This window comes from Spea bombifrons, chromosome 1 (assembly GCF_027358695.1).
Source record: "Spea bombifrons isolate aSpeBom1 chromosome 1, aSpeBom1.2.pri, whole genome shotgun sequence".
Taxonomy (NCBI): Eukaryota; Metazoa; Chordata; class Amphibia; order Anura; family Pelobatidae; genus Spea; species Spea bombifrons.
In genome coordinates, this window is record NC_071087.1 from 84,885,544 (window position 1) to 84,902,557 (window position 17,014).

The 17,014-nt window shown below is 38.5% G+C and overlaps 1 protein-coding gene across 2 annotated transcripts in view; it reads right to left on the reverse strand.

Moving 5' to 3' along the window:
- Nucleotides 1–17,014, reverse strand: part of PALM2AKAP2 (PALM2 and AKAP2 fusion) — a 120,601-nt gene that overhangs the window by 42,958 nt on the left and 60,629 nt on the right. For both annotated transcript variants that reach the window (XM_053465774.1, XM_053465775.1), the window contains one exon: nucleotides 8,709–8,785. In XM_053465774.1, the coding sequence (XP_053321749.1) occupies nucleotides 8,709–8,785 (77 nt within the window). The remainder of the gene's footprint in view (nucleotides 1–8,708; nucleotides 8,786–17,014) is intronic.

A 17,014-nucleotide genomic window follows, 5' to 3' on the forward strand; every position in this document is an offset into this window, starting at 1 on the left:
GTGCTCCAGGAAGCGGGAAGGAGGAATTTCCTCCGAAAGTTGGAGATTTGACAAACCGCTTGCCGTACGCACCAGCAAAAAACTTCTGTTGTCACTACAGATTCCCAGGAATGTGTTAGTTTGGGATGTATTGTAAAAGTACTTTATTATGTATGTATAGTACAGGATATGACTTTATCTGCTGAGAATGAATTATTTGGTAGCTGAAAACACTCACAGTAAGCTATACAGAATACGTGATAAACTGCTTACATCTGGGAGGGCAACGGAACTAAAATAATACATAGAGTATGTTATGGGCTAGAGTTTCTATAGGGTATTAGGGACCAGGATTGGATTCTGGATTTCAATCCCATACTTTTGAGTCTAATATGATGATCTCTGACTACACTTGGCTCCATATTCTACTCTGATTTAATGGTATAACCGTTGCTGCTTTTCTCACATGCTTATCATAGCTGCAATTCCTGCTTGAATACAGGTGACTTAATTGAGACTATGTTTACGTTCTCCTGTGCTTTCGTCAGAATGGTTTTTAGAAGCACAACTCTGTTTCCTGATCATAGAGAGACAAGGGAGAAATAAACACAAACAATAATACAAATAAAACAAGACTAAAACAAACAAATAGCTATAGGACTCCTGTGATGTCTACAAACAGGGCAGGGCAATGCAAAAAGGAAAAATTAAAGGAAAAAGAGTAATAAAGAAAAGTCCTTCAACATCCCATACTCCTCCCAGTAGAAGTATGAAATAATACAAGAAATAGCGTTATGTGTGGTAGAGCGTTTTGGTCCTCCAAAACATGAAGAAAAGCAAGCATTTGGGATAGTTCTGTACTGTGAGGATAAATTGAGTATTTGTTTAGCAGTGGCATCTATCCTTTAAGGACATCCTAAGCACAATTACTTATTTTTTTATTGTCATGCATCTTTTATATACTAGTGCTATGAAATTTTGTTTTATATGCATTAATGTGGTTTTAAATAAAAGCCCAGATTCTCCTGAATGAAAACAAAAATATATAATTAGCGCGAGTATTATCCATGAGAAGGAAATCGCCGTTGGCCAAACACATAGCAAAAGTGGTAGAAATGCTTTGGTCCTTTGCCGTACAAATAAACCCCTCTCACTGCAGTGAAAGAAATTCTTGTCTCGGCTAATTGTCTCAGAGGCAATGTCGGTATCAGAGTGCACATGTACACCTCATCAGTTGTCAGTTAGGCAAGGGATTGCTGGTGACTTCTAGGCAAGACAGGCTAAAGAAGTCAACAATAAAGGAGCCCAAAACGTGCTTAATGTGTTTGCCTTCTAGGACTTCTAAGTGGCTATATGTGGAATAACAAGTAGAATATGCAAAAAGGGTAAAACAACAAAATCAGAGGCGCCCAGTAAGCATCTGCCCCCTGCTCATTTTGCCAGCACTTCTGCAGTGAGACAAGGTCAGAAAATTAGGTCCCTCACACAAAATTACAAGTGTGATTAACAAGGGACACACCTTGACCAAACAGTGCTCCAGGCAGGAAGCCGTTTTGTTACCCCCTAAGATATCCCATGTCTTTTTTATACATTTCCAGTGTCAATGTTGGCATTGATCACTTGAGCATGTCCACATTGGGGACATTTTCTATAGTGACTGGCCCCTGGTCCAAGCACTCCAGAGGGCTGCCTGACGGGCTCTGAGCTTCTGTCATAAAACACAAAGCTATTTTAAAAACTCACTTTAAAATATTTTTCATAACTATTATGGAATTAAAAGTATATAAAAAAGCAAAACAAAATATTAACAGATTACCTTTTTTAGTATGTGAAATTCCATGTGTGTTGCAAATTGAAAATGTAAGGCCTTGTTTGTTTGACCCACGTTTTTTCATTCTATTGTGAAGTATGACCAGTCCTATCAACTAGTAAATCACACTTTAGACAAACTCTTAAAACTAATATGGAGTTGATTAACTGCAAACATAATCTGTAAGACTTTTCTTTACATTTATGCTTTTGTACTAAAACAGTGTTGTTTACTGTGAAAATAAAGCTTGACTTTTGTGACCTCACTCCTTTTGTACTTTTACATCTAGGCCAGGTATTTTGTACCACAGCAAATTGAAAGGAATTTTTCTCTAACTACAAAGAGGTGTTTGTAATTTTGTCTTAGCCAATCCACTGTATTATTATAATAGGTTTCTTTTTCAATATCTATTTTTTATTCTGATTTTATACATGCAACGTTTATATACTTAACAAATTATTTAGCAAATTGGAAACCATTTACGACAAGACAATTCAATCAGATACTATTTTTGAATTTTAATGCATTAATGGATTTTCTCCTTTTTTTAAAAAAAAATATGTTATCTCTTATATTTTTTCTGGAGATGGCAAATTCATCATACAACTCTGGTGCATTGGCCATAATCTTCTAATATAGACATCATTACAAAAAAAAATTTCAAACCATTGTTTAAATTCCAAATATAATTGTTTCTTTCCTGTTTTTATTCCCAGATCTGCAACCCAGGAATATATAGATATATAGACTATAATAGATATAGACTATTATATTGTCTGCTTTATACCTTTTGGTATACACATATACGTACGTTTTGGTAATATTGGAAGATCCAATACTTATTCATGATGGTCATGAGCTGCAAGCACATAAAGCCATCACACATTTCATGTATATGAAAGAAGTGTATTCTTCTACATATAAAATGGATTCAAATAAATATGATAAACACCTATATTTTGGTCCCCTATGGGTCCAGGAGGTAATACAGAACTTATTTCATTCTAAAGGTTGGTATTATGTGATGGGAAACAGTAATAATAAGGGTGATTATACATTGGAAATTATACATAAAGAATTATACATATACTAAAGAATGAAATTACTGCAGATGTATTGAGGTATTAGGGAATAGTGTCTTAGGGTATTAATATAACTTCTTTAAGTAGAGTCTGTGAATGCTTTAAAACAGCCAACAGGAAGCTGTAAAGTATCACTTCCTGAGAGGGGCTACAACTGAAGGCATGGGAAGGGTGGTGTGTAGCTTGGCGTAGCTTGGCATTATGCTTATTATTAATTAATAAGCACTGCTAAACAATATACCATTAAGAAAAAAGCAAAGAAAACATTTAGGCATTTTAGTAAAAATACGTCTCTGTACAATGTTAAAAAATGTATAATTAATGTATAGGAATATTAAAAATATCACAGTGTTTGTATTATTATAATAACATTATTTATGATTATGTGCCTCCCAAGTGTCCCTCCTTATGATCCCAATTCTTTGGTCCCTGTTTCCTCAACAGGAAATAGGTTTATAAACTAAATTGTATAAATAAAATGCATTCTTCTAAATGGCAGTTACATCAAAAAGTAGGTCGCGTAGTCACAAACAAATCTCAGTAAATTCATGTCCGCTGACCTCACCTCTTGCCAAGTCCCTATTTTGGCTATTGGAATGTTAGCTTAATGTTATAATAGTTATGTCCTTTCCTGTATCTATAGGTTAGAAGCCTTTGACATTGATAAAGGTTTACATTAGGGCTGCACAGGTTCGCTCTGCAAGGGATGCTAACAGGCCAGTAATTATATGTATATTTGCATGAAAACAATTTATTGAGTTTTTAACTGAGATACCTGTGAGGAAGCATATACAGAATTGGTGGGTTGGAGGCACGTATGCTTACATATGGTTTAGTGGACATACTCAAGGTCACAATTATTAGTTTTGAGTTTTATAAACCAAGATGTGAACACTTACGATCCTAGAATATGACCATTATACCTATGGTATAGAGCAGGAGTAGGCAACCTTCAGCACTCCAGATGTTGTGAACTACATTTCCCTTGAGGCTTTGCCAGCATTATGACTAAGAGCATTGTGGGAGATGTAGTCCACAACACCTGGAGTGCCAAAGGTTGCCTACCCCTGGTCTAGATGGACATGAATTAGCTCCTGCTACCAAGGTTGCCTACAACAGAAGGTTTGTAGTAGATGTTGAAGAGGACCTATGTGTGTCAAATATGTGAATGAGATATGTCTCAATCAAGTAAGGTATAACATAAGGATATATACATTTTAAGAGAATATATTCTTAGAGGTTCTGTTACGACAGGACCAATGACATACCTGGTACGGTATTGGTTTAAATTGCTCCCCACGTCAACGCAATGGGGTGGTCACCAGTGTTGCTGACCACTGCATGACCTGAGCGGTCAGTTAACAGCAAATCCCCTGCACTTCTGTGCATGCGATCGCTTCTGCAGTCAATAACATACACGGATGCAGTCCGATGATGCCTTTTTCTTTGGTCTCAGCCTCTCTCCTTCTCACTGTGATTGTGAGCTAAAGAGATGCACAGAACTGTAAGTCACTGCTTACCCCTGGGTTCCAAGCCTCAGGTTTCATTTGTTTACGTTTTTTGTTTATTTTTAACTTGGCCCCAATAGGTTATTTAGGTAGCGAATTAAATAAATAACACCAATGAATAGACCATTTAAATAAATTCAAAGTATATGGGAATATTGGGCGGTTCCCAAATCAAGGAAATGTATTGAATATATTTTTGGTGTTTTCCATTTATACTTGCTGTGTAAAATGTATATACCAGTAAAACTGTGAATGAATGTGTTTTTTAAAAAAAATATTCATAAAGAATATTTTGTGCGTGATTATTTCCCTCCCTCCCTGATTGCCATCCTTACCATTTTTGTTGAACCAGATAGACGACTTCTTCAACTTTTTGTGCCACCAGCATTTAGGGCTGATTTTAAAAACTATGTAGGTGTCAGTTCTTAAGTCGATTTGTTTCCATGTAATTGTGTGTTTGAGATAGTGCTATTGCATTTATTTCACCCCATAATTGCTGCATTTGGCATGTGAACAGATATAGGAGCCACTCGTACTGGTGTCCTTGTAGATCCTTGTGTATGTTAGCAGTAGGGAGGTACATAATTTTAAACTAAAAGCCATAACCTTATACTAAAACTTAATTTAATCTAAAGATTTGGTTGTTACTGTTTAATATGTGTCCCACAATCTTGTGACAGGTGCACTTTATCTGGCGACTTTATCAAAGGACATTCCGTCCTTTTAAAACTAAAATCTGCAGCATCCAAAGGTTGAATATGTACACTGCCTCATCATCTTAGGGAAATCATCAGCATAACGTGAATCACAGTAAAGGGATAATTCATTTACTTTCAAAGACAGAAGTAGACCATGACACTGCACATAACATCTCTAACAACTACGTAGTATGAATTACTGCAGTTTTAAAAAAATGGTTTTCTCTAATTATTCACTGTAGACCCACAATCTAAATGTTTATTTTCTTACTAGACAAAAAGACATTTTCATATTAGTTAGGAGGGCATATCATAGTAGAACTTGGCACTATGAAAGATACATCTAGTAATCAAACTATCAATTTCTTTGTCACACGCGCACACAACCCTGCTGTATTATATATATATATATAATAGAAAACCTTTCTAGTCATTGGCCCTACCCACGCACATAATCATATCATAAGCATATACGTCAGTGACTGATCCAGCCAAACATACACCATCTATTACATGGACAATAAAAGTCAGGAACAAGTTTAAATATAAACTAAGAAAAAAAATGATCAATGTTAGGCAGAATCATCCTTAACAGTGCGCTAATTGCAACCAGACTGCCAGTCACTGAATCTGCAGGAACCTTTTTAACCCACTGAACCACAGAGAACTGTACATGCACAATGTATTATTTCTTCTTATTATATTATTATAGCAAGTGCTATAATGTCATCCTTAATTAGATGCCTGCCGCAGGTACTACAGTCTACTTTTGGTACAGGAGGCTACAGATGTTGCAGGATTGCTGCAGTCTGCAAAAAGTACAGTACCTTAGTCTGCCTTGTGCCCGCAGTTGGCTTGTGTCCCCTGGTATCCTTTTAAAACTCAATAAAGATCTCCTATTATAGTGATCGAAAAGCGAAGCAAGCAATGCAGAAGGCAGGCAGCTTTTCTCTTAATGTTGTTCAAACTGCTCCAGCTAGAGTTATTTGCTTGCAGCCCATCATCAGTGGGTGTGTGTGTTGATCTGGACAGTGTGTGGGCATATGCAGCAGCAGTCTGACTGCTATGACATTGAGCTCCCTTGTCTCTTCACTACCTCCCATCCGCTCTTACTGACTAATAAATAAATGAATGGGCTGGTTAGATGTTTCTCACTCGTTCCAGGGCAATCAAGCTGTGTGATCCCAACTAGAAGGGGTGTATTTGTACTGTGGGATAGATTCCAAAACTGCTCAGATTACAAGATGCTTTCCTGTGGTTGCTTTGCTGCACTGTTCAGCTATTATACCAGAGACAATGATCAGAGAATAGAGCAGAATAAGGAGTGTTAACATTCAGTATGTTTTTTTGATACAATGCTTTCCACAAGGTGTGAATTATGATCACTTATGACCTCCGCTGCTTGACGGATAACATTTTTACCATGAACATCTAAGTTATTTTTCTTAAAATATTGTTTTTTTGTGGATTCAGGTAAAATAAATTATTTCTCACATATCAATGTTATTCAAAACTGCTCACTTAAAACTGCTCACTTAAAACAGAAGTTTGGAGTCACACAGTTTTTCTCAAGCTTCCAAATGATCAAGGGGTCTGTGGGCAGTGATGCTGTTTTCTCAATTTTATTTCTACACAAGAACCCCAAGACCTAATTTAAAGTATGGACCTATAACATGCACCCAATTAAGGAATATTGACCACAAGTTAAGGAACACAGCTGAGAGGGACCATTTTAGTTAGACATTGGACACAAAAGTGCCAAATATCGTAAAATCTTAAATTTAAAAGGTCTAACTTTTCAGTTAAGAGAGGGGTCGTTCCTTTCCCCACTTTTTACAATGCGCACACAAGATGTATATCAGAGAATACAAAGGTGCTAGGGCACTTGTAATTCAAGTTCAGCTGCACCTTTGGTGTCATGGTATGGAGATTTTATTGGGTAGGAGGATAATTGGTACCTCCTATGAAACAGGTATCTCTACACGTTCCCTGTCAAGACATTAGCTTTCCAGAATTAGAGGAAGACCATCATAGAATTAGAAAATGGCAATTTGCCAGTTACCTAGTTTTTAAAAAGCTGTTGCCCTCAACAGCCTTTGGTAAAGCATACTGTTTTTTAATTTCTATATAAACATTCTAGGGGTGGGGTACTACTACTTTGCTACTAATGAAAACTAACATCGGTAGGACTGTACCCATCCTGAAATTGATTCCTGTACCTCATTTGTGTATGATAAAGGCCATATCATATTGCTGTAAGATGAACTATATAGAAAGACATAATCTCTTAGTGATATCAGTGGAACTGACTTAACCAGGACTTCAATGACCTGCATATATAGTACATTTAATGTAATTATAGGGACCAAAACAACATCCCCTGTGTTCAAGTAGAAGCACATTCTTCCAGAAGTTTATTAGACAAGTGTACTACAAATGCATAGTGACGTATGTTTAACCTTGGGGAATGAATGCAAGAAAATCAGCTTCCCAACTTGGTAAATTCCATAAACGGGCTTCTTCTAATGTTTTACATTTTACTATGGGCCCAGAGCCCCCTTTCACCTCCATCATGAAAACCTCTGCAAGTCAACAGCACATACGAGCTAATGAAAAATACACTACCTCATCAGCATCCCCTTTATGTATTGCTCTATTGGAATGTTCTAGAAATTGGCAACCATCACATCTCTAGAAACCACAGGGACCTCTGTACAGCACAAATAACAGGGGGAAAATACTCAAAATAAATAAAATAGCAGCTTCCTGTTTACAAGCCAGTCCAGTTAATTGTTTGAATTTTTAAGATAACCAATAACAAGTGTACAAAAAATAGCAGGACACTTTTCTGGTGTTTGCGCACCCCCCCCCCAAAAAAAAAATGGTGACCAGTTATTATTTGTCTGGCTGTGAATCATCAGAGTTTTGTTTCATCAACAACTGTTGGATGCCACGGTTCCAGTTTCATACAGAGCTGTGCCCCTGTCCTGTCCCACATGGAACTAAACAGCTGTGCTCCAGATGATTAATACAAAGAAATCAGGAAACAGGTCTGTTCTCATTTAAATATAGATTTTTACTGCACATTTGCCTTTTTTCTAACTGTGCAGTCAGCAAAAAATTTCAGGTCATTCAAACGACTTCTACAATTTTGCTTAAGGTGACAAATAAAGCTAAGGCAAACATACAAGTTGCATCCTTGAATGACAGCTGTTGGGCAGAGATTTCTTATTTGGTGTCCATGAGTTTCAAAAAGCAGGTTTCTCAACTTGTTAATGAAATGTGTGCCTAGTCTGAGAGATACTCAGCACAGAGATATTAATACCAGCAAGATGTAAGCGCTGGTGCAGACATAACTACATACAGTAAATCACTAAATCTTGCTGTAACGTATAATTAGAGAAAATAACCACAAACCCTGATAGCTTTTAATTAGGTTGCCTGTCTTCTGACATCTGGGGAATGTATGTTACACTTTCAAAACTATTAGAAGTCAGAAAGAAAACCAAACAGTACAACTTAAGTGCGTTTTCAATAGTGACATTATAAGTGTTTCCTATTGAATGATTAACGGTGAACACTAAGCATATAAATTGTGCACGTGCTTCAAACTTGAAGCTTGTGGACTTACTGTTATTTGCAAGTTGCCGTTGTCTTCTAGTCCGGATTCTCCAAGGTCACTGAAGTGTACAGATTTCTTATCCAGTCCTATAATGAAATTGTATTATTATTTATTGGTTTATAAAGCGCATCATATTTCACAGTTCTGTATAATGGTAAACAGGACATAACAAATAATATATAACATAACAATTTGGCTTGAAAACAACAGGTGAGGAGGGCCCTGACCAAATGCTTACAATCCAGAGAGACTTAGGGTGTTTTACACAATAGGTAAAAGTGCAGTTGTTAGGAATAGACCAGCCACACTAGTATAATTATTGCAGGAGAGGTACTAGGAAAGGTGAGCTATAGGTGGAAGGACGTTAACGTGTAAATTCGTAGGTGTCCTTAAAGAAGTGGGCCTTGAGGGATTTTGTGAAGGACCAAAGACAGGGGTAAGGCGGATAAGCTGTGGAGGACATTCAGGAGCATAGGGGCAGGCCTTGAGGACTCTTGTAAACATGCATGAGAATTAGAAATCAGAAAAAAGGGCAGAAGGACATCATTGGATGAGTGGAGAGAGTGGTTAGGAGTGTATTTAGAAATGATTAAGGAGATATAGGGGAATCTCTGTGAAGAGCTTTGAAAGTAGGTGTCTGGATTTTGAAATGAATACTGAAACGCATAGGCAGTCAGTGAAGAGACTTGACAAAGGGGAGAGGTGTTAGTAAAGCGATGTTTGAGTAAGATAAGCCCAGAAACAGCATTCATGGTAGATTGTAGAATTGCAAGAAGGGCATGAAGAAGACCAGCTAAGACAGGGTTACAGTAGTCTAGGCGGGAGATAATGAGACAAGACAAGGGCATGGACAAGAGCATTAGTGGCATCTTGTGTTGAAAGGGGCCCTGACTGAGAATGAAAGGGGAGGGGAAGTATTACTGGAGAGGGAGATGCTGAAAGCATAATCAGAAATGTAGGCTTTAAACCAGGGGAGAGTAGTATCACGGAGATCATGATCATGAAGAGTTTTGAAGGATGATCCACAGTGTCAAAAAGTCCAGTGCGATTAGAGGTGGTGGCTCGTGGATTTAGCAATAAGGACGGTCTCAGTAGAATGTAGAGAGCGGAATCAATATTCAAGAGGATCAGGTAAGGAGCTGGAGTCAGGAAACTTAGTTATTTGGGTTTAAAGAATTATTTCAAGAGGCATTGAGGCGAGATGAGGTTAAGAAATGGGACAGTAGTTGGGCAGATTAGTCGGGTCCAGGGAGAGCTTTTTCAAGATATGAGTTTTGGTAACATACTTGAAGGAGGATGGATAAGATCCAGTACAGAGATATGAGCTAATTTAGGGACAAGAGTGCATGTGAGACTGGGTAAGATGAGAAGGGATCGGACATGTGGTTGGACGAGAGGAAAGAAGGAGGCCATTGATGGTAAGTTACAAATGAATGGGCTCCCTTAAGTAATTTCAGATCACAAGATAACTATTGTGTTTTTAACAGTATGACCGTTTGCCCCCCCCCAAAAAATGGTGGCACTTAGGCCTCTTTTTTAGAGGACGATGGCACCTCTTTTCTAACCACCAAAGAAGAATATGTTTAAAAACCCATCTAGATTGTAGGCTATTAAGGACGCCATGAGGACTGTGTAACTTAGTCATGTGGGATTTTGTACTGTAAGCTCTACAGGGAAAGGACCTCTTTTCATAATATATTAATACCAATTGTAGCCAGATCAGTGTATACAAAAACCAAAAACTGTCTGCGCTTCTCACCCTAATAAAGTTGGCAACAAATATATAAACATAATATAAATGAGAGGTTTTGGTTATATGAATTGGCCAAAGCATAATTAAGCTCAGCCGCCACGTCAAGGCACACTCTCAATAGGGTGAGAACCTACTCTCACCTCCTACATAGTGGGCACACAAAGCAGTTTATACTGCTACCAAAACCTTATTAATGTGTTGGGGGAGGTGCAATTAAACCTTGACGTGGCAGGTGAGCTTAATTATGCTTTGGCAAATTATTTTATATTATGCTTATATATTCGTTGCCAAAATAAATAAAGGCTCCAGGCACTCAAGGGTTCCAGCTCAGGCAGATTTATTAAAGGGAGACAGCAACAATGTTTCGACCTCACAATGAGGTCTTTATCAACAAGTATATATTTGTTGCCAACTTTATTAGGGTAAGAAGCACAGACACTTTTTTGTATACATTGTACACTGTATTTGCAGCATGCTCACACCTGTTTGGTAGGCCTCATTTTACACATTTGTATTATTTGAGCCTGTGACTAGCTTAGCGCACCAACATTTTTCTTTTCTGTACCCAGATCAGTGTCTGTTGACTACTACACTTATTATATGGCTCTACTTATTGTACCTCATTTATTATACTGTATACTGTACTAAGTACTAAGGACATCTGTTTGCTAAATAGGTAAAAATATGCATACATACATTTTAATTTTAATATAATACGAATTGCATATGTTGCAGTTCGCAAACAAACCCATAACTAGTGAATGTAAACTCTGGAGAAACATTCACGCATTAGTCAAGCTTGATGTTAATAAAAATCACACCTTTAACAGCTATTTCAACAATTAAATGCCATGTCAGCCTTTTCAGATCCATGTTAGTGATGCTCTAACATCCTTTGTAGAGCATTGTGCTGATGGTTTTACTTTCCATTGGAACTACTGTTCAATTTAGCCACAGGAATTTGAGAGTACAACAGGATGGAAAGGCCAAAGCAACACATGGACATTGGATCGGGGATATTTATATACTGAAAATCCAAAGTGATTTGCATCCTAAGTGTATAGTTTTAGAGAGGGTGCAGCTATGCAAGTGTATGGTGTTGCTATGTATATATACTGTATATACTATACTGTAAATGTATGGTGTTAGAGTGGATGTGTGTGTGTTTGTATTCATGTGTACATATACCAAATGAACCAAACAGCAACGCAGACAAGAAGCCCCTTTTGTCACCCCCCCCAAAATACATTATTTTTTAAAATACATTTTAAATGCCACGTATTGTGGAGAATTCTGTTGCGCTGGCCATATGCTTTAACACCTGTTATACAGTATATGCCTGTGTAGTTTTACAAACAAGTGCTTTTTATATCACCAAAGTAATAAAGTATGGCGCCACTCCCCTGCCTGTTTGCTTCTTTACCAATCTTTTGGGACATTTCTCCTGGAGAGCATGTCCCAACTTCTCAACAGCTACACGTACAAGCACAACCAAGTGGAATTTCTAAGTAGAACTTTAATTGCCAACATGTGGGTTTCACAAATGTATTTATAGTTAGTGAGTGTTTATTTGGGCTAATAGATCCTGACAATCTAATACAGTGGTGAAAAACGTTTAATGGTAAAGGATAACTGCGTGTACATCCCTGTAATGGTGTACCACGATGGAACATGGGGATTGTACAAAATCTGTTATGGGTCATCAGTTTAATAGTCTTGATGTAGTTAGTGAAACGGATGTGCTGCACACTCACATAGGCGAAACACAATGAGACAAATAATTTACTGTATATATTCTCCTGTAATTGTTGTTTACAATGTCAATTAATTCTACTTGGCCCAATACTCTTTTAGAACAACTAAATTATTTAGAAAAAATCATCAATCATAAACAGTCTGCTTGAAATATAATTACATACTTTCATGACTATATTGGACAGAGACAATTCTGAAGAAAAAAAAAAGAAAAAAAAAGAAAATATATATGTATATATATATAATAGTGAAAAATTTTTACTCACTCTTAATGGGCCAAGCTAGAAATAAGATCCGTATTGTCCTACAGCTTTCATGCATACCCCAATTAAAGTTTTGATCACAATTAGGCACCATAAGATTCTTAAGTATAATTATTGCTTCAGCGTCTTTTGTTTCCTCTACTATGTAGGGGCTTGTTTGTGTACTGATTACTTCTGAGAGCAAGGTATATAATGCAGCCACCACGTTCCATGAGATGTATGCTTGGAATCTTATGCCTTTCATCTTAAAGCAAATTGTAATTGTAATCGTGAGGCCCCATACTATTAATTCCTATAGCATTCCAGTGCCAGACACTAATCTGCATTCATAGTTCCTGTTCATTGAAAGAAGCCAGTGTTTGGTTCCTATATTTAAGGTATGGCAACAACGCTGGACTCTAAGTTACACAGAGTTAAGACAGATATCAAATTTTACATTTTACAGTTCAGTGCATAAACTAATCCTATATAAGGGTGTTTACATTTTCAAAGAAGCAGTATATTTGTATTGGAAACTCCCTTTTTATGTAGACCATTCTTAACTGGTATGTCAGGATCTTTGTAGTTATACCTCCCCATAAAGTTATCTTTCCCCCATTGTTAAGTAGCTGCTTGTTTTGATTTTTGATTCCAAATTCAGTATATCAAAATTAAAAGATAATGCAGACTTTACCATATTTTGATGCAAATATCTCCAGAACAATTATAGTGATTAAAAACCAAAAAGTATTTAAGGTATCGTATATGTATATCGTGAAATACCTAATCAAAGATATACAGTAAGGTTACACACGTATTTCTGTGTTTTACAATAACAAAATTAGGGCTGTTTTCAGTGTTTACAGGACATAGAGCAGCATTCCTAGACCTACCTTGTTAAGGTGGTTTATCTTCCTTGCATATGCTCTTTCTGCAAAGCGCCAAGATATGATGTTATATCGCTGAACCCTTTTCAGTAATAATATGTGTATTAAGATCCTTGTGTCAAACCCTGAAGGCTCAGCGCTCCAAGTTACTAATCACTTGATTGAGCCAAATGATTGGTTTCACTTATGGATGTTGTCATTTCTCAGCTCCGTTGTACAAATCAGTTGCCTTTCCTAATTCTCTTTATTTACCTGATTTGAACTGTATGCAATAATTTCCTCTAAAATTAAGGAAATATTAATTACATCATATAGATGTTATGTAATAATTATAATACCCGTACTTTGACCAGTCGGGGAGATGGAAAACGAAGCAAAGTTGGCTTGTGTTTCTTGTGTACATCACAAGCAAACATTATTTTCCCTCATCCCATCTGCCTTCTTTAACTTAGTACCTTCTCCCTTTCCTATATTCTTGTGTATACATATGTAAAAAAAAAACTAATTTGCTTTTGTAAATTTTGCTATTAAAAAAAATCAATAAAAATTATACAAAATAATAATCTACAGAATTGCAAATCCTTATCTTGTAAAACAACCGTTTAAATTGAATTAGAATGGAGGTGACAAAACTAATTCTAGCGTAGCTAGATAATATGTGAAAAACTACTAACACATTCAATGTAGGTGGAGCGTTCCCCTCTTTCTAACATTACGGTATCTTTTTTTGGGAGCAATTTCCTGTTAAATGAGAAGCATATGCTGCAGAGCTTTGTCTGTAACACTGCAGACTAAACAATTTCGCACCATGTTTACAGCCTAGAATGATTATGTAGATAAGATACAATATGGAATCCATAAAGCACTATGGAAAAGAAAACACGGTAATCTTAAACAACTGATTACAAACATAGCACAAATGATTTGACAACGTTAACAAAAAAATAAACACTTGCCTAAAAATCAATCTAAAAATTTATGTATGGAGCCAAGCAACTGAAAACAGTATCTCAGTCAAATGTGGTGGTGTAATATTATATAAAATTAGAGTCAAATCCTATCAATAGACTTTAACCAGTAAGATATTAATGATCTATTTTATGAAATAATAAGACGGGATATAGCTATCTACTGTAGGTTTCAGAGAATATACTGTTAGGTGTTTTTGAGCATAAGATGTTAGTGTGTGTCTGTTACTGTATGGTGTTTGAATGTGTAAATGTATGCTAGTCTATGGCAAGCCTTGACAAACCTCGGGCACCAGAAAATGAAAAGCATGATTGGGGAAGAAAAAAGTTGACTCCTAACTTTTTAGGCTGGCTCCTAGATCAAATCAAATTTCCTCTGTCCCACTTTGCAGGGGGAAGGGTGAGGCCAGGGGCGGGCTGGCCCACCGGGATACCGGCGGCCGGAAGAGGCTTTCAATCCCGTTCGCAGCCGCTCAGCGGCTGTTTTGAATGTTGGCCGGCCTAATGAAATTAAAGGGGCTGGCGTGCACGCACCCCGCCGCCCAATGGCCTTGCCTCAGCTCTTCGTCCCACCCTTTTTAAGATGTGGGACGAAGTGCTGAGGCACGGCCATTGGGCGCCGCGGTGCGTGCACGCCAGCCCCTTTAATTTCATGAACGCCGGCCTCCACCCGCTGCCCCCACCAGACACCAAGAAGCAGTGGTAAATCCGGGGGGGGTTTAGTGTTATATGGGGTGCATAAGGCTTTTCTGGAAGCAGAGTGCCCCATGATATGCCTTTCAACCCCCTTTATGCCACTCTGCCTCTAGAAATGCATTTTAACCCCATATATGCCACTCTGCCTCCTGAAATGCCTTATACCCCCCTATATGCCACTCTGTCCCATGATATAAGGCATTTCTGGAGGCAGAGAGGGGGTGTAAGGCATATAGGGGGTTAAAAGGCATATCATGGGGCAAAGTGGCATATAGGAGGGTATAAGGCATATCAGGGAGGCAGAGTGGCATATAGGGGGTATAAGGCGTTTCTGGGGGCAGAGTGGCAAGCCGGGGGGCAGGTTGGCAAATAAAAACAAAAATTTCTCAAATAAATAAGTTTCTTACAAGAATATCGTGAAGAATAATTTGATCACTGTTTTGTTCCACTGAATAAAATGGAACTTTTTCATCTAAAAATGTTTGCAGCAGCAAATGTTTTGATTCCAAAATCAAATTGCAGTGTACATGTATATGTGTGTGTGTGTAAAGGCAGTGTACATGTATGTGTGTATAAGAGCAGTATACATGTATGTCTGTGTGTGTGTAAGGGCAGTGTCTGTGTATACGTGTGTAAGGGCGGTGTACGTGTCTATATTTTTCTTTAAGGGCAGTGTATATGTGTGTGTAAGGGCAGTATATGTGTAAGGGCAGTGTATGTGTAAGGGCAATGTACGTGTATGTGTGTGTAAAGGCAGTTCACGTGTATATGTGTCTGTAAGGGCAGTGTACGTGTATATGTGTGTGTAAGGGCAGTGTACGTGTATATGTGTGTTTATGGGCAGGTGTGTGTAAGGGCAGTGTATGTGTATATGCGTGTGTAAAGGCAGTGTATGTGTATATGTGTGTTTATGGCCAGGTGTGTGTAAAGGCAGTGTGTAGGAGTCCTGGGAGGGAGGCTAACATTAGCCTTTTTTTAATTTTAAAAAAAATCTCTGCTGCTGTGGACTACTCTTCCAATGATGCTCAGCCAGCATTATGGTGGACACCTGGCTGGCTGAGAATCATAGGAATTTTTGTTCACATCTAGCATCTGCAGCTTTACTGTTGTTGCACTTTCCATCACACTCAGCCAGCATCATGGAAGTAGTACCGTGTTTCCCCGATAGTAAGACACCCCCGATTGTAAGACGTATCGGGGGTTTCAGAGGGGTCGGCTAATATAAGCCGTACCCCGAAAGTAAGACATATGTCTTACTTTCGGGGAAACACGGGGGATTTGCCGGGTCCGCCACTCTAAGGGGCCGGGAAGTCCCCACCAAGGCCGGCCTTACGTGTCTGCGGCCGCACAGGATTTAAATTAAAACATCGGGGTTTTTTTTTAACTTTATTTAACATCCTCCATGTTAAATAAAGTTTTTTTAACTTTATTTAACATGGAGGATGTTAAATAAAGTTGAAAAAAACCCCCGATGTTTTTATTTAAACCCTGTGCGGCCGCAGACCCCTAAGGCCGGCCCCTTAGAGCAGGGCCGACCTTTGGGGTGTGCGACCGCACAGGGCGCCACACTCCAGGGGGTGCCAACCTGCGGCACCCGGCACCCCTCCAGAGACGGACAGTAATGTCCGCCGCTGGAGGAGCAGGCTCGCAAGGGAGCGGTATCGGAGGTCTTTAACAGACCTCCGGCTCCCTTGAGTGATTTTAAGCCGGGTTCAACCCGGCTTAAAATCACTCAAGGGAGCCGGAGGTCTGTTAATGACCTCCGATACCGCTCCCTTGTGATCTGCGCGGCAACAGCTGTTGTGCGCCGGGGTTTCTTGTCAGATCCCGGCGCACAACACTGAAGCCGCGCCCACCGCTGTCCGTGCCCTCTGACCCGGAAGGAGACAAGAACTGAAGAAGAGGAGCGAAGAGGAGGAAAAGAAGCTGAAAGAAGAAAGGAAAGGTAGGAAAGCACTAAGTGAGAGTGGATTGGTGTATATGTGTGTGGATTGGTGTATGTGTGTGTGGATTG